Raw genomic sequence first — 17,500 nt, forward strand, 5'->3', positions numbered from 1 at the left:
CTGTAAGTCCAGGTGAAGAAGGCGTGGCCTATTTATCTGTAAGTCCAGGTGAAGAAGGTCAAAAACACTGCAAAGAACTTTTTCAGGAAAAAAATTTTTATTAGAACCTTTTGATGAACCAGGGAACCTTCTTTTTCCAGGCAATGAAGACATCCAGGACATCAGAAAGAACCATTTCAGGAACCAAAGAACCTTTCCATGAGTATCAATTACCTCATAAGATCTTTAAATGGACCCAGGAACCTTTTCACAAACTCATTCTTCAGAAACTGGAGGATCCTGAGCTTGGGGAAATAAATCCAGTCTTTTTTTCCCCCAGGAACCAAAGAAAGTTCTCAGGAATCTCCGGGATGTTTTCAGAAACCTTTGAAGAACCTTTTCATGATTCAGGACCATTTACTGAGGATGTGAAAAAAAACAGGAACTAAATCATCTTTTTGGGAATGCAGGAACATTTTCAGGAACCAAGGAAGAGTTCAGGAACCACTGTTGCAGTGCTAGCTTCATTCATTGACAAGACACTGCATTTCATCTCTCTCTCTCTCTCTCTCTCTCTGTGTATCACTACTCTCTCTCTCTCTGTATCAATAAACTGTCTCTCTCTCTCTCTCTCTCTCTCTCTCTCTGTATCATTACTCTCTCTCTCTCTGTATCAATAAACTGTCTCTCTCTCTCTGTGTATCATTACTCTCTCTCTCTCTCTGTATCAATAAACTGTCTCTCTCTCTCTCTCTCTCTCTCTCTCTCTCTCTCTCTCTCTGTGTATCATTACTCTCTCTCTCTCTGTATCAATAAACTGTCTCTCTCTCTCTCTCTCTCTCTCTCTGTATCAATAAACTGTCTCTCTCTCTCTCTGTGTATCACTACTCTCTCTCTCTCTCTCTCTCTCTGTGTATGACTACTCTCTCTCTCTCTCTCTGTGTGTATGACTACTCTCTCTCTCTCTCTGTATCACTACTCTCTCTCTCTCTCTCTCTCTCTCTGTATCACTACTCTCTCTCTCTCTCTCTCTCTCTCTCTCTCTCTCTGTGTATCACTACTCTCTCTCTCTCTCTCTCTCTCTCTCTCTCTCTCTCTCTCTGTGTATCACTACTCTCTCTCTCTCTGTGTATCACTACTCTCTCTCTCTTTCTCTCTGTGTATCACTACTCTCTCTCTCTCTCTGTGTATGACTACTCTCTCTCTCTCTCTCTCTGTGTATCACTACTCTCTCTCTCTCTGTGTATGACTACTCTCTCTCTCTCTCTCTCTCTCTGTGTATCACTACTCTCTCTCTCTCTCTCTCTCTCTCTGTGTATGACTACTCTCTCTCTCTCTCTTTCTCTCTGTGTATCACTACTCTCTCTCTGTGTATGACTACTCTCTCTCTCTCTCTGTGTATCACTACTCTCTCTCTCTTTCTCTCTGTGTATCACTACTCTCTCTCTCTCTGTGTATGACTACTCTCTCTCTCTCTCTCTCTCTGTGTATGACTACTCTCTCTCTCTCTCTGTGTATCACTACTCTCTCTCTCTCTCTCTCTCTCTCTCTCTCTGTGTATGACTACTCTCTCTCTCTCTCTGTGTATGACTACTCTCTCTCTCTCTCTCTGTCTCTCTCTCCTCTTTCTCTCCTCTCACGCTCCTCCCTCTCCATCTTCAGAGTGTGTGTAGGATCACATTTGTATTCCAGACACTCACAGAGACAAGTGGAGAAGAAGCAGACACACACACATGGATAAAAATGTCTTTCTCCTTGAGTGTGTGTGTGTGTGTGTGTGTGAGTGAGTGTGTGTGCGCGAGTTTGTGTGAGTGTGTGTGAGTGTAAAAGACAGGAGCCATGATATAAATTCATGTTAGTAGAGAATTGATTCAGAAGGTTCTCATAGTCTCTGATTTCTGATTCTGTGGAATTTAGTTCCTTTTACAAATCAATAACTTTCTGATGGAACCACAGCAGTGCTTTTCACAAACTGGAGAATGATTTCAGGAGAAACTCCACCTTCTCACCAGCTCCAGAACCATTTTTGTTCAGTAACTAAAGACCCTGTTCTCATGCACAGGAAGTCTTTCACCTCCTCATGAACTCAAACCCTTTTTTCAGGAAGTAAAGGGACTCAGGAACTACAGAAGAACCTTCTGAAGAACCTTCTCATGAGTTTGGAAACATTTTTCATCAGCAACATGTTTTTTCCCACCTTTTCATAACTTATAAGATTCTATTTAGGAAATAAAGAAACCCAGGAACCAGGAGTTTGGGGGAAAACGTTCTTCAGGATCTGGAGAACCTTCTAATGAACTCTGAAACCATTTCTCAGAAAGTAAAGATCTACAGGTAGCTCAAGAACCTTTTCAAGAACCTGAAAACTTCTTCCCAGTCTGAGGAATCTTCATACAGGAGCTCGGGAACATTCCACAAACTCAGAAACATTTTTTCAGGAAGTGAAGTGGTCCAGGAACTCAGGAAGCTCTGGAGCTTTCAAGAAAGAGAGAACCTTCTCACAGGCTTAGGAAATAAAGAACGTTACCACAAGCTCAGGAACCTTTTTTCGGGAACCTTTTCAGGAACTGAAGAACTGTTTCATGAACTCAGGAAATGAAGACACCCAGGAACTTGCAGAACCTTTTTTTTTTATGAGCTCAGGAACCCAGAGATCTTTTCGGGAACCAGGAGGAACTCACACACATATACATACACACACACACACACACACACACATACAGTTTTTTTGTTATTTAGAAAAGATGCTGCATTTCTCTCTGTCTCTCTCTCCCTCACTCTCTCTCTTTTTCTCTCCCTCTCTATCTCTCTATCTTTCTCTCTCTCACTCTTGCCCCTCCCTCTCCATCTTCAGAGGGTGTGTAGGATCACATTTGTATTCCAGGCACTTGGAGAGACAAGTAGAGAAGCAGCAGACACACACACACACACACACACTTTGTACCTCTGTGTGTGTGTGTGTGTGCGCGTGTGTGTGCGTGCGTGTGTGCGTGTGTAGTCTAATATCTGTGCTTGACCACGAAGGCGTTTGAGAGGACGTTGTCTCAATGAGATGACTAAACTCACAACGAAATACAACAACAACACCCCCGAATGCTTTGTAATATGCCTTAACACACACACACACACACACACACACAGAGCTGGTGGGTTGTGATTGGGTGTGAAGTGCAGGGCAGACGAGGCGGGGGCGAGAGGAGGCGATGATTCACCCTGGAGAGATGAGTCAGAGATGGACGCGTCCATTCATAGGGCAGGGTGTGTGTGTGTGTGCTTGTGTGTATGTGTGTGTGTGTATGTGTGTGTGTGTGTGTGTGTCTGCGTCTGCTGCAGCAGCAGGAGGATGCGGTATGAATTCTAATGCTTTTCTGGACTTTTTTTCCTCAATGATCTCAGGGAGAAGGAGGAGGAGTCTCTCTCTCCATCTCTCTCATTCATCCCTCATTCAAGGATGTGTGTGTGTGTGTGTGTGTGTGTGTAGACGAGTGATGAGTGTCACACCCCACTGCGGAGCGACTTCTTCGAGCTTATGTTATGCAAATGAATGCGCAGCAACACACAAGTGCCTGATTCACTGCGCCAGCGCCGCCATCACACGGTCATAGTAGTGCCTTAGAGAGGGGTCAGGGAGTGAGCATTACCCAGTGAAGCACACCCCAAAAGGAAGTGCCCCCCCCAACCCCATATAAACGGACACTGTGTCTATTAAGATTATAAAGATCTCAGATACAAGAAACATGTAATACTTTCAGGAGTCCTGGACACGGTTATTAAGATTTCCCGGGAATGTTTCTGCTTCCGTTCACACTTGCCCCTGTCCCGGGAATTTCCAGGTAATTCCCATGTGTAAGTGTGTATGTGGATCATCTCACTTGTTTAACGGAACATTGTTAAATAAATTCAAAACACTCGGTTATGACTCTGATATGATATCTGTCAGCCCCAGTGAAAGAGGAGTGGCCTTTGTTACTGTCAGTCACAGTGAAGGAAGCGTGGCCTTTGTTACTGTCAGTCACAGTGAAAGAGGAGTGGCCTTTGTTACTGTCAGTCACAGTGAAAGAGGAGTGGCCTTTGTTACTGTCAGCCACAGTGGAAGAGGAGTGGCCTTTGTTACTGTCAGTCACAGTGAAAGAGGAGTGGCCTTTGTTACTGTCAGTCACAGTGGAAGAGGAGTGGCCTTTGTTACTGTCAGTCACAGTGAAAGAGGAGTGGCCTTTGTTACTGTCAGTCACAGTGAAAGAGGAGTGGCCTTTGTTACTGTCAGTCACAGTGAAAGAGGAGTGGCCTTTGTTACTGTCAGTCACAGTGAAAGAGGAGTGGCCTTTGTTACTGTCAGCCACAGTGGAAGAGGAGTGGCCTTTGTTACTGTCAGTCACAGTGAAAGAGGAGTGGCCTTTGTTACTGTCAGTCACAGTGAAAGAGGAGTGGCCTTTGTTACTGTCAGTCACAGTGAAAGAGGAGTGGCCTTTGCTACTGTCAGTCACAGTGAAAGAGGAGTGGCCTTTGTTACTGTCAGTCACAGTGAAAGAGGAGTGGCCTTTGTTACTGTCAGTCACAGTGGAAGAGGAGTGGCCTTTGTTACTGTCAGTCACAGTGAAAGAGGAGTGGCCTTTGTTACTGTCAGCCACAGTGGAAGAGGAGTGGCCTTTGTTACTGTCAGTCACAGTGAAAGAGGAGTGGCCTTTGTTACTGTCAGTCACAGTGGAAGAGGAGTGGCCTTTGTTACTGTCAGTCACAGTGGAAGAGGAGTGGCCTTTGTTACTGTCAGTCACAGTGAAGGAAGCGTGGCCTTTGCTACTGTCAGCCCCAGTGAAAGAGGAGTGGCCTTTGTTACTGTCAGTCACAGTGGAAGAGGAGTGGCCTTTGCTACTGTCAGTCACAATGGAAGAGGAGTGGCCTTTGTTACTGTCAGTCACAGTGGAAGAGGAGTGGCCTTTGTTACTGTCAGTCACAGTGAAAGAGGAGTGGCCTTTGTTACTGTCAGTCACAGTGGAAGAGGAGTGGCCTTTGTTACTGTCAGTCACAGTGGAAGAGGAGTGGCCTTTGTTACTGTCAGCCCCAGTGAAGGAAGCGTGGCCTTTGTTACTGTCAGTCACAGTGGAAGAGGAGTGGCCTTTGTTACTGTCAGTCACAGTGGAAGAGGAGTGGCCTTTGTTACTGTCAGTCACAGTGAAAGAGGCGTGGCCTTTGTTACTGTCAGTCACAGTGGAAGAGGAGTGGCCTTTGTTACTGTCAGTCACAGTGGAAGAGGAGTGGCCTTTGTTACTGTCAGTCACAGTGGAAGAGGAGTGGCCTTTGTTACTGTCAGTCACAGTGGAAGAGGAGTGGCCTTTGTTACTGTCAGTCACAGTGAAAGAGGAGTGGCCTTTGTTACTGTCAGTCACAGTGGAAGAGGCGTGGCCTTTGTTACTGTCAGTCACAGTGGAAGAGGAGTGGCCTTTGTTACTGTCAGCCACAGTGGAAGAGGAGTGGCCTTTGTTACTGTCAGTCACAGTGAAAGAGGAGTGGCCTTTGTTACTGTCAGTCACAGTGAAAGAGGAGTGGCCTTTGCTACTGTCAGTCACAGTGAAAGAGGAGTGGCCTTTGTTACTGTCAGTCACAGTGAAAGAGGAGTGGCCTTTGTTACTGTCAGTCACAGTGGAAGAGGAGTGGCCTTTGTTACTGTCAGTCACAGTGAAAGAGGAGTGGCCTTTGTTACTGTCAGCCACAGTGGAAGAGGAGTGGCCTTTGTTACTGTCAGTCACAGTGAAAGAGGAGTGGCCTTTGTTACTGTCAGTCACAGTGGAAGAGGAGTGGCCTTTGTTACTGTCAGTCACAGTGGAAGAGGAGTGGCCTTTGTTACTGTCAGTCACAGTGAAGGAAGCGTGGCCTTTGTTACTGTCAGTCACAGTGGAAGAGGAGTGGCCTTTGTTACTGTCAGTCACAGTGGAAGAGGAGTGGCCTTTGTTACTGTCAGTCACAGTGGAAGAGGAGTGGCCTTTGTTACTGTCAGTCACAGTGGAAGAGGAGTGGCCTTTGTTACTGTCAGTCACAGTGGAAGAGGAGTGGCCTTTGTTACTGTCAGTCACAGTGGAAGAGGAGTGGCCTTTGTTACTGTCAGTCACAGTGGAAGAGGAGTGGCCTTTGTTACTGTCAGTCACAGTGGAAGAGGAGTGGCCTTTGTTACTGTCAGTCACAGTGAAAGAGGAGTGGCCTTTGTTACTGTCAGTCACAGTGGAAGAGGAGTGGCCTTTGTTACTGTCAGTCACAGTGGAAGAGGAGTGGCCTTTGTTACTGTCAGTCACAGTGGAAGAGGAGTGGCCTTTGTTACTGTCAGTCACAGTGGAAGAGGCATGGCCTTTGTTACTGTCAGTCACAGTGGAAGAGGAGTGGCCTTTGTTACTGTCAGTCACAGTGGAAGAGGGGTGGCCTTTGTTACTGTCAGTCACAGTGGAAGAGGAGTGGCCTTTGTTACTGTCAGTCACAGTGGAAGAGGAGTGGCCTTTGTTACTGTCAGTCACAGTGGAAGAGGAGTGGCCTTTGTTACTGTCAGTCACAGTGGAAGAGGAGTGGCCTTTGTTACTGTCAGTCACAGTGGAAGAGGAGTGGCCTTTGCTACTGTCAGTCACAGTGGAAGAGGAGTGGCCTTTGTTACTGTCAGTCACAGTGGAAGAGGAGTGGCCTTTGTTACTGTCAGTCACAGTGGAAGAGGCGTGGCATGGTCTCTCTGTCAGTTACAGGAAAGAGGATTCTTTAAGATTCAGAGGAAGAACACGTCCTCTGAGTCTGTCACTCCTAATCAGAGAGGTGAAAGAGGCGTGGCCTTTGTGTCACTCCCAGTAAAGGAGGTGAATGAGGTTACCTGTTCGTGCCATTGAGGGAGGTGTGGCCTGTGTACCTGTGAGTCTCACTGAAGGAGGTGTGGCTTGTGTAACTGTTAGTCTCAGTGAAGGAGGTGTGGCCTGTGTATCTGTCAGTCTCAGTGAAGGAAGTGTGGCCTGTGTAAATGTCATTCACAGTGAAGAAGGTGTGGCCTGTGTAACTCTCAGTCACAGTGAAGGAGGTGTGGCCTGTGTAACTGTCAGTCACAGTGAAGAAGGCGTGGCCTGTGTAACTCTCAGTCATAGTGAAGGAGGTGTGGATTGGGTAAATGTCATTCACAGTGAAAGAGGCATGGTCTGTGTAACTGTCAGTCACAGTGAAGGAGGCGTGGCCTGTGTACCTAAAACTCCCTGTTTTCTATCTGATTAAAGCTGAACTGTTTGCATACACACGCACACACACAGACACTCGGACTGTGTGGGACAGTGGACAGACATCGGTGTGGCGCGGCGGCGTGCGTCAGCACGGCCTCGATTTCATCAGCACTGCTTTCGCAACACGTTAGAGTGCAAAGGGTGAAGGACGTTACACAAAGGAACTGAACGAGAGCGCGAGAGGAAAAGCAGAGCCAAATATAGCAGACAGCAGAACTGAGTGATGAAATAACAAAGAGCAGCTACGGGCATGGAGAAAGCACTTGAAGCTGGAGGAAGTGCTGGAGTGCAGCGCTGCAGAGGAGATGTTACGCTTATGCAGCACCAGATGCTCCAGCTCCGGCTGCCTGAGACTTCTCTAGATTATTATCAATGGAAATTTTATTATTATATTTTTTAAAGACATCACAGGATCTGCTTATAGTTTTCTATTCGTTCATAAAATCCAATTATTATTTATTCTACAAAAAGAAAGAAAGAAAAAAGAAAGAAAGTTCCACCCTCCTCACCTGCCTGTAGGGGTCGCCCTCTTCATCGCACTCCTTCAGCTCGATGGCTTCGTCTTCATCGTCCTCTTCCTCTAGGTCGCTCTCCGTGCTCTCGCCTTTTAGCTGGATCACACGCTCAGAAGGGGGCGTGGTCTCGCCCGAACTTTCCTTGCTTAGACTCTCCCTCACACGCTCGGGCCCCTCCCCCCACTCTTCCGGCATCTCCGCTGTCTCCGTAAGCTCCTCCTCCGTCTCCTCGGGGTGGGTGGGGGGTTGACGTGGGAGCTCCACCCCTTTGGAGAGGATCTGATAGACAGATTTTATATTTGCGGTTTATTGTGTTAGTGCTCAGCGGGATAAGATCTTTAAGATGCAAGATAATAAACGGAATATTTAAAATTCACATTCATCCAAAGTTTATCTCAAGCCAAAATTCTAATAACTGTGGGCAATTGATGGCATCAGTGGCAATCAGTGTAACAGTATAGCTCAGTGTAACAGTATAGCTCAGTGTAACAGCGTAACTCAGTGTAACAGTATAGCTCAGTGTAACAGTATAGCTCAGTGTAACAGTGTAACTCAGTGTAACAGTGTAACTCAGTGTAACAGCGTAACTCAGTGTAACAGTATAGCTCAGTGTAACAGTATAGCTCAGTGTAACAGTGTAACTCAGTGTAACAGTGTAACTCAGTGTAACAGTGTAACTCAGTGTAACAGCGTAACTCAGTGTAACAGTGTAACTCAGTGTAACAGTGTAACTCAGTGTAACAGCATAACTCAGTCTAACAGTGTAACTCAGTGTAACAGTATAGCTCAGTGTAACAGTGTAACTCAGTGTAACAGCGTAACTCAGTGTAACAGTGTAACTCAGTGTAACAGTGTAACTCAGTGTAACAGTATAGCTCAGTGTAACAGTGTAACTCAGTCTAACAGCGTAACTCAGTCTAACAGTGTAGCTCAGTGTAACAGTGTAACTCAGTGTAACAGTATAGCTCAGTGTAACAGCATAACTCAGTCTAACAGCGTAACTCAGTGTAACAGTATAGCTCAGTGTAACAGTGTAACTCAGTGTAACAGTATAACTCAGTGTAACAGTGTAACTCAGTGTAACAGTATAGCTCAGTGTAACAGTGTAACTCAGTGTAACAGTGTAACTCAGTGTAACAGTATAGCTCAGTGTAACAGTGTAACAGCGTAACTCAGTGTAACAGCGTAACTCAGTGTAACAGTATAGCTCAGTCTAACAGTGTAACTCAGTGTAACAGTGTAACTCAGTGTAACAGTGTAACTCAGTGTAACAGTATAGCTCAGTGTAACAGTATAGCTCAGTGTAACAGTATAGCTCAGTGTAACAGTGTAACTCAGTGTAACAGTATAGCTCAGTGTAACAGTGTAACTCAGTGTAACAGCGTAACTCAGTGTAACAGTATAGCTCAGTGTAACAGTATAGCTCAGTGTAACAGTGTAACTCAGTGTAACAGTGTAACTCAGTGTAACAGTATAGCTCAGTGTAACAGTATAGCTCAGTGTAACAGCGTAACTCAGTGTAACTCAGTGTAACAGTATAGCTCAGTGTAACAGCGTAACTCAGTGTAACAGTGTAACTCAGTGTAACAGTGTAACTCAGTGTAACAGTATAGCTCAGTGTAACAGTATAGCTCAGTGTAACAGCGTAACTCAGTGTAACAGTGTAACTCAGTGTAACAGTATAGCTCAGTGTAACAGCGTAACTCAGTGTAACAGTGTAACTCAGTGTAACAGTGTAACTCAGTGTAACAGTATAGCTCAGTGTAACAGTGTAACTCAGTGTAACAGTGTAACTCAGTGTAACAGTGTAACTCAGTGTAACAGTATAGCTCAGTGTAACAGCGTAACTCAGTGTAACAGTGTAACTCAGTCTAACAGTGTAACTCAGTGTAACAGCGTAACTCAGTGTAACAGTGTAACTCAGTGTAACAGTGTAACTCAGTGTAACAGCATAACTCAGTCTAACAGTGTAACTCAGTGTAACAGTATAGCTCAGTGTAACAGTGTAACTCAGTGTAACAGCGTAACTCAGTGTAACAGTGTAACTCAGTGTAACAGTGTAACTCAGTGTAACAGTATAGCTCAGTGTAACAGTGTAACTCAGTCTAACAGCGTAACTCAGTCTAACAGTGTAGCTCAGTGTAACAGTGTAACTCAGTGTAACAGTATAGCTCAGTGTAACAGCATAACTCAGTCTAACAGCGTAACTCAGTGTAACAGTATAGCTCAGTGTAACAGTGTAACTCAGTGTAACAGTATAACTCAGTGTAACAGTGTAACTCAGTGTAACAGTATAGCTCAGTGTAACAGTGTAACTCAGTGTAACAGTGTAACTCAGTGTAACAGTATAGCTCAGTGTAACAGTGTAACAGCGTAACTCAGTGTAACAGCGTAACTCAGTGTAACAGTATAGCTCAGTGTAACAGTGTAACTCAGTGTAACAGTGTAACTCAGTGTAACAGTGTAACTCAGTGTAACAGTATAGCTCAGTGTAACAGTATAGCTCAGTGTAACAGTATAGCTCAGTGTAACAGTGTAACTCAGTGTAACAGTATAGCTCAGTGTAACAGTGTAACTCAGTGTAACAGCGTAACTCAGTGTAACAGTATAGCTCAGTCTAACAGTGTAACTAAGTGTAACAGTGTAACTCAGTGTAACAGTGTAACAGTATAACTCAGTCTAACAGTGTAACTCAGTGTAACAGTATAGCTCAGTGTAACAGTGTAACAGTGTAACTCAGTGTAACAGTATAGCTCAGTCTAACAGTGTAACTCAGTGTAACAGTGTAACTCAGTGTAACAGTGTAACTCAGTCTAACAGTGTAACTCAGTCTAACAGTGTAACTCAGTCTAACAGTGTAACTCAGTGTAACAGTGTAACTCAGTGTAACAGTGTAACTCAGTGTAACAGTATAGCTCAGTGTAACAGTGTAACTCAGTGTAACAGTGTAACTCAGTGTAACAGTATAGCTCAGTGTAACAGTATAGCTCAGTGTAACAGTGTAACTCAGTGTAACAGTATAGCTCAGTCTAACAGTGTAACTCAGTGTAACAGTGTAACTCAGTGTAACAGTATAGCTCAGTGTAACAGTGTAACTCAGTGTAACAGTGTAACTCAGTCTAACAGTGTAACTCAGTCTAACAGTGTAACTCAGTGTAACAGTGTAACTCAGTGTAACAGTATAGCTCAGTGTAACAGTGTAACTCAGTGTAACAGCATAACTCAGTGTAACAGTATAGCTCAGTGTAACAGTGTAACTCAGTGTAACTCAGTGTAACAGTGTAACTCAGTGTAACAGTGTAACTCAGTGTAACAGTGTAACTCAGTGTAACAGCGTAACTCAGTGTAACAGTATAGCTCAGTGTAACAGTGTAACTCAGTGTAACTCAGTGTAACAGTGTAACTCAGTGTAACAGTGTAACTCAGTTTAACAGTGTAACTCAGTGTAACAGTGTAACTCGGTGTAACAGTGTAACTCGGTGTAACAGTGTAACTCAGTGTAACAGTGTAACTCAGTGTAACAGTGTAACTCAGTGTAACAGTGTAACTCAGTGTAACAGTGTAACTCAGTGTAACAGCGTAACTCAGTGTAACAGTGTAACTCAGTGTAACAGTGTAACTCGGTGTAACAGTGTAACTCAGTGTAACTCTGTGGTACCTTATTGAGCTGGTAGTGTTTCTGTTTCTCCAGGAAGTGCTGGTGCTGCTGTTGGATAACAAGGTGCTGCAGCGCCTGTGGGGTCTGTGGTAACGGAGCCGACTGCGTGCGGGCCAGAGGGCGGTGTCGAGGCAGTTTACTGACCGTCCTCATGCTGCTGGAGACCCGTTCACCCGTAACCAACGGCGACTGGCCGTACATGGGTACTAAGAGGAAGGAGGGACTATTAACACTGCTGAGAATGTTCTCAGAACCAGTACCTGTACGTATCTGTGTAAAAGTGTGTGTGTAATAGTGTGCTTAACAGTCTGTAACTGTGTGTATAACAGTGTGCCTGTAACTGTGTGTGTGTGTGTGTGTGGGTGTGTGTGTAACATTGCGTGTGTAACAGTGTGTGTGTGTAACAGTGTGTGTGTATGTGTAACATTGCATGTGTAACAGTGTGTGTGTGTGTGTGTATGTGTGTGTGTGTTACCTGCGAGCAGCGCGCTCTGTTGCCTGGCCTGCTCGAGCAGGAGGACGTGCTGCAGTAGTGAGTTGTGGCTGCTGTGGCTGTTTGTGGCAGACGGAGGCTCCGAGTCCAGACACACGGACACGGACGAGCCACTCCCAAACTTCCCCAACACGCCCCCCTGACGCACCCCCTGCACCTGCCGCTCCGCCTCCGGCTGAACCCCGAGCTTCTGAGGAGCCTGATGAGAGAGAGGGCGGGGTTAGAGCATGCGGTCACCTCTGAGGTAAGCAGGTGTAGGAGATGTGGTGCAGGACTCACAGTGATGTGTGCGTTCGCCGGCAGACCCAGAGAGATGTTGGGCAGAGACGGAGACGTGTACAGGCTCAGAGGACTCACTGCTCCGTCTGTGTTCAGAGACTGGTGCAGGGAACGCAGCTGCTACACACACACACACACACACACACACACACACAAATGTGAGACCTCTGGACCAATTCTCATCATCTGTAGATCCAGGCTAATGCTCACACTGCTGTGGCTCTCAGTGGACTAACAGGTGAGTGGAGACACCTGCATGTTCTCATTAAAGCCCAGGAAATAATCTTCAGCTCAAAAATCCAGGAACCTAAAGAAAGAACTTCAACCCAGACATTTACGCCCAGAAATCTGAGCTCAAAAACACTACTCTAGATATTTTAACTCCAGGAATTAAAGTGCTGAAGGAATTCAAGATCCAGGAACTTTATCCTAGGTTCTGAAGCTGAAGAACTGAAGCCTATGAACTTGAGGCGAGGCAAGTGTGCAGCAGGACCAGGAAGTTCAAGCACCAAGACTAGTCCCACAGGAGTGACTTAATAGCATGAAAGCAAGGGCCAGTGATAAAACAAAAGAAGAAGAAGAAGAAGAGAAGAAGAGACATGGAGGAAGCACGTGTGAGTTTCTCCGACTACAGTGACGCAAACGCAAGCGCCGAGGCCGAAGCCGGATTTAGCGGCCAATTAAACTCAACAGAACGCAGAGAACCGGGTCGTAGCTTTCGATTTTTTCCGGTTCTGTATTTAGATCCGTGACGAAGCTGACGGAGTGTTTTTATGGAAGACGGTGAATGAAAAGGCTAATTTATTCCTAACGATCTTTTTTTTTTCACTCCACCATTCAGCAGCTTGCTCTTATTCATTCGTTTTCTTTTTTTTTAAAAAAAAGAAAGAAGCACACATCTCTTTTTCTGTCTCTGTGAATCAGCGGCGAATCAGACGCGGCGCTTGGCCCGCTCGGCTCTGACGTCACTCTGGCTCTGACTCAACACGCGTCCCGCTGCGAATAAACGTCCAATTAGGAAGAGGAAGAAAAGAGAAGTTCACGGCCTGTTTGCAGCGTGGATGACGTCAGCACTGCGCTCTCCACACGGCCCCGGCGTAACGGCCCCGGCGGTGGGGGCAGTAACCTTCTACATCTCTGCTGGCTATTTTTGGGCATAATATTGAAAACACACACACACGTAGCGGCCGAGGCCAATAATGAGCCTCTGGTTATGTCATGGGACGTTGAGAGGAAGACGAAAGCGGCAGCAATCGAGCGAACCAGGAGGCAGAAAATTGCCAGCTGACAGCTCTGATGTGTGCTGTATTTATTGCCCCACTTACGCCAGGCTTTCATTGACTGCGCTGTTCTCTCCCCCTCCTTTCTCCCCCCAAAGCCATAAAGTGGATTGATTAGGCGCAGGAATATAAAATGCCCTCGGTGCGGAAACACAAAAGGCAGGAAATAAAACAGATTGGCAAAACCAAACAATTACTCAATCCCATGACAACAATGACGTAAAAAGCACACGGAGCTAGAAAACAAGAGCTCATAACAACACCGTTATTAGACTTACTATATCTGTGTGCCTCGGGCAAAATGTTCTCTAAGCCACTTTACCTCACCACACACACACAATCCTATCTCCTGAGGGCCAGGCTACAAGTCTGCTCTTAAAACCTAATCATTCCCAGGGAAAACAGAGGGATCTGAGAACGAATACAGGGTGGACTCCACAGACTCCACGTGTCAGACACGCCTGTAAATTATTAAACGACAACAAAATCACTCACGTTTCCTTTTACATCTTCTTACCTCCATTTGCATTTGATTTATTTGGGCAGATCATTTGTTGTTCTCAAAACAGGGGTCAAAGTGCACCAGACCAAGACTAACTAGCGAACAGGACACGATAGCGTTAGGCAAGACTTCGCGACAAAACATAACCTGAATCGAGTCAACAGAGGCGATAAGATCAACACACGAGATAATGCAAAACAGGTGAACACAGTGGAATAGCATGCGGTCACCATGGAAACGTGCATATGGATATGAAGAACACCAATTAATTACTGGTATTAAAGGAGAAGTTCACTTCCAGAACAAAAATCTACAAATCATTCCCTCACCCCCGATTATCCAAGATGTTCATGTCTTTCTTTGTCCAGTCATAAAGAAATTATGTTTTTTGAGTAAAACATTTCAGGATCTTTCTCCATATAGTGGACTTCAATGGTGCCCGAGAGTCTGACCTTCCTGAATGCAGTTTAAATGCAGCTCTAAACCTCGATCCCAGCACAGGAAGAAGGCTCTTATCTAGACAAATCGGTCATTTTCTTAGAAAAATAAAAAATTGTAGACTTTTTAACCACAAAAGCTCGTCTAGCACTAGCTCTGGAATGCGCGTCTGCGACGCTACATACTATGTAATCACGTCGGAAGGTCACGTGTGACATAGGCGGAGCTACAGACCCAGTGTTTACGCGTGTGGAGAAGGAGGAGCGCTCTGTTGTGTGTGGAATGACACAAAATTATGTGTCTTTGTGTCAGTTTTTGGGTTAAAACGCTCTGTTCGTGTGTGTGTGTGTGTGTACCCTGGACGTGGAAATCATTTTAAACCTAAAACGTCCACTTGGAAATAACGTGACTGCTCAAAAATTGGCTTTAAAAAATCCTGAGTGATTGAAGCTGTGGTCACTCGCTCTGCACCTGGACATCAACACACCCAGACCTTCTCCTTCTACCTTTTTGTTAGTAAAGAGCGCTGGACTTGTTTACACTTCCTTGGTCTTTGCACGTTCGCTTTGTAAACACTGGGTCTGTAGCTCCGCCTACGTCACGCGTGACCTTCTGATGTGATTACGTAGTCTGTAGCATCACAGAGCTAGTGCTAAACAAGCTTTTGTGGTTAAAAAGTATACGATTTTTAATTTTTCTAAGAAAATGGCCAATGGTGTGGCTAGATAAGAGCCTTCTTCCTGGGCTTAGAGCTCTTTGGAGCTGCATTTAACCTGCATTCAGACTCTCGGACACCATTGAAGTCCACTATATGGAGAAAGATCCTGAAATATTTTCCTCAAAGAACATCATTTCTTTACGACTGAAGAAAGAAAGACATGAACATCTTGGATGATCAGGGGGTGAGGGAATGATTTGTAGAGTTTTGTTTTGGAAGTGAACTTCTCCTTTAATGAACATATTTTAGAGGAAAGAGAAAATGTTTCATGTTTCAGAGAAGAAGACTTCGAGGGTGTTGAAGTGCAGCTCACCTCGGCGTGGATATTTGGGACTGAGCCGCTGGAGCCGTTCTCGGCAATGGCGCTGTTGGAGCTGTTGGGGGAGCTGGGGCCTGAGCCAGGGGCGCTGCTGCACATGGAGGAGACTGTACACACACACACACACACAATAGTAAACTGACTATAGTAAAATTAAACATTTAAGGACTTCTGTGTTTGTGTCCATGTGCAACTATGCACAAGTGATAGTGATAGCTGTAAATGTGTGTGTGTGTGTGTGTGTGTGTTTACCTGAGATCTCGATGGCTCTCTTCTTGAAGGTGCTGATGACGGTGCCGTCTTTACGGCGCAGTAATGGACTACTCCTCCTTTCAGCAACCTTCTGTTTTAACCGTGAGCGAACCTTCAGATTGGGCTCTGACGCTGAGAGAGAGAGAGAGAGAGAGAGAGAGTGAGAGAAAGAGAGAGAGAGAGAGGGAGAGAGAGAGAGAAAGAGGGGAGAAATAAAGAGATAAAATAAGATGAGAGAGACACAAAGAAGGATAAACCAGAGTAAGAGACAGATAAAAAGAGAGAGAGACAGTAAGTGATGAGGGAAGAGAAGTAAATGAAAAGCAGAGAAAGAAAACAGATAATGAGGAAAGAAAAGAAACAGAATGATAGAGAGAGAAAGAGAGAATATAAAGCAAGAAATAGACATGAATGATGACATCATTAAAGGAAGCAACAGACTAATCAGGACCACGGACAGCTACCATTAGTGTAAACACACACTTACCACACACACACACACACAAACCACACACACACACAAACCACACACACACACACACACAAGCCACACACACGTCAAACTGATGTCAAAGTGGTTAAAAAGGGGGGCCTGTGTGTGGTTTGTGTGTGTGTGGTGAGTGTATGTGTGAGTGTGGTGAGTGTATGTGAGTGTGTGTGTGTGTGTGTGGTGAGTGTATGTGTGTGTGTGTGTGTGTTGAGTGTGGTGACTGTGTGTGTGTGGTGAGTGTGGTGACTGTGTGTGTGTGGTGAGTGTGGTGACTGTGTGTGTGTGTGTGGTGAGTGTGGTGACTGTGTGTGTGTGTGTGTGTGTGTGTGTGTGGTGACTGTGTGTGTGTGGTGAGTGTGGTGACTGTGTGTGTGTGTGTGTGTGTGTGGTGACTGTGTGTGTGTGGTGAGTGTGGTGACTGTGTGTGTGTGTGTGTGTGTGGTGACTGTGTGTGTGTGGTGAGTGTGGTGACTGTGTGTGTGTGTGTGTGTGTGTGTGTGGTGACTGTGTGTGTGTGGTGAGTGTGTGTGGTGAGTGTGGTGACTGTGTGTGTGTGGTGAGTGTGTGTGGTGAGTGTGGTGACTGTGTGTGTGTGTGGTGAGTGTGTGGTGACTGTGTGTGTGTGGTGAGTGTGTGGTGACTGTGTGTGTGTGTGTGGTGACTGTGTGTGTGTGGTGAGTGTGTGTGGTGAGTGTGGTGACTGTGTGTGTGTGTGGTGAGTGTGTGGTGACTGTGTGTGTGGTGAGTGTGGTGACTGTGTGTGTGGTGAGTGTGTGGTGACTGTGTGTGTGTGGTGAGTGTGTGTGTGTGTGGTGAGTGTGTGTGTATGTGTGGTGAGTGTGAGTGTGTGTGTGGTGAGTGTGTGTGTGGTGACTGTGTGTGTATGTGTGTGTGTGTGGTGAGTGTGAGTGTGTGTGTGGTGAGTGTGTGTGTATGTGTGTGTGTGGTGACTGTGTGTGTATGTGTGTGTGTGGTGACTGTGTGTGTATGTGTGTGTGTGTGGTGAGTGTGTGTGTTTGTGTGTGTGTGTGTGTGTATGTGTGTGTGGTGACTGTGTGTGTGTGTGTGTGTGTGTGGTGACTGTGTGTGTATGTGTGGTGAGTGTGAGTGTGTGTGTGGTGACTGTGTGTGTATGTGTGGTGAGTGTGAGTGTGTGTGTGTGTGTGGTGACTGTGTGTGTATGTGTGTGTGTGGTGACTGTGTGTGTATGTGTGTGTGTGGTGACTGTGTGTGTATGTGTGTGTGTGTGGTGAGTGTGAGTGTGTGTGTGGTGACTGTGTGTGTATGTGTGTGTGTGGTGACTGTGTGTGTATGTGTGTGTGTGTGGTGAGTGTGAGTGTGT

General features: G+C 45.7%; 1 protein-coding gene across 11 annotated transcripts in view; it reads right to left on the reverse strand.

Moving 5' to 3' along the window:
- Nucleotides 1-17,500, reverse strand: part of hdac5 (histone deacetylase 5) — a 113,452-nt gene that overhangs the window by 17,052 nt on the left and 78,900 nt on the right. For 9 of the 11 annotated variants that reach the window (XR_009203430.1, XM_058377632.1, XM_058377626.1 and 6 more), the window contains 6 exons: nucleotides 15,669-15,800; nucleotides 15,411-15,523; nucleotides 12,160-12,279; nucleotides 11,863-12,079; nucleotides 11,388-11,593; nucleotides 7,724-8,008 (listed from right to left, as the gene is read on the reverse strand). Coding sequence is in view for 10 of the 11 variants with exons in the window: in XM_058377632.1 (XP_058233615.1) it covers nucleotides 7,724-8,008; nucleotides 11,388-11,593; nucleotides 11,863-12,079; nucleotides 12,160-12,279; nucleotides 15,411-15,523; nucleotides 15,669-15,800 (1,073 nt within the window). In the remaining variant the exon portion in view is untranslated. The remainder of the gene's footprint in view (nucleotides 1-7,723; nucleotides 8,009-11,387; nucleotides 11,594-11,862; nucleotides 12,080-12,159; nucleotides 12,280-15,410; nucleotides 15,524-15,668; nucleotides 15,801-17,500) is intronic. The other 2 variants (XM_058377624.1, XM_058377625.1) reach the window with 1 other exon arrangement.

The sequence above is a fragment of the Hemibagrus wyckioides genome, linkage group LG24 (assembly GCF_019097595.1).
Source record: "Hemibagrus wyckioides isolate EC202008001 linkage group LG24, SWU_Hwy_1.0, whole genome shotgun sequence".
Lineage (NCBI taxonomy): Eukaryota > Metazoa > Chordata > Actinopteri > Siluriformes > Bagridae > Hemibagrus > Hemibagrus wyckioides.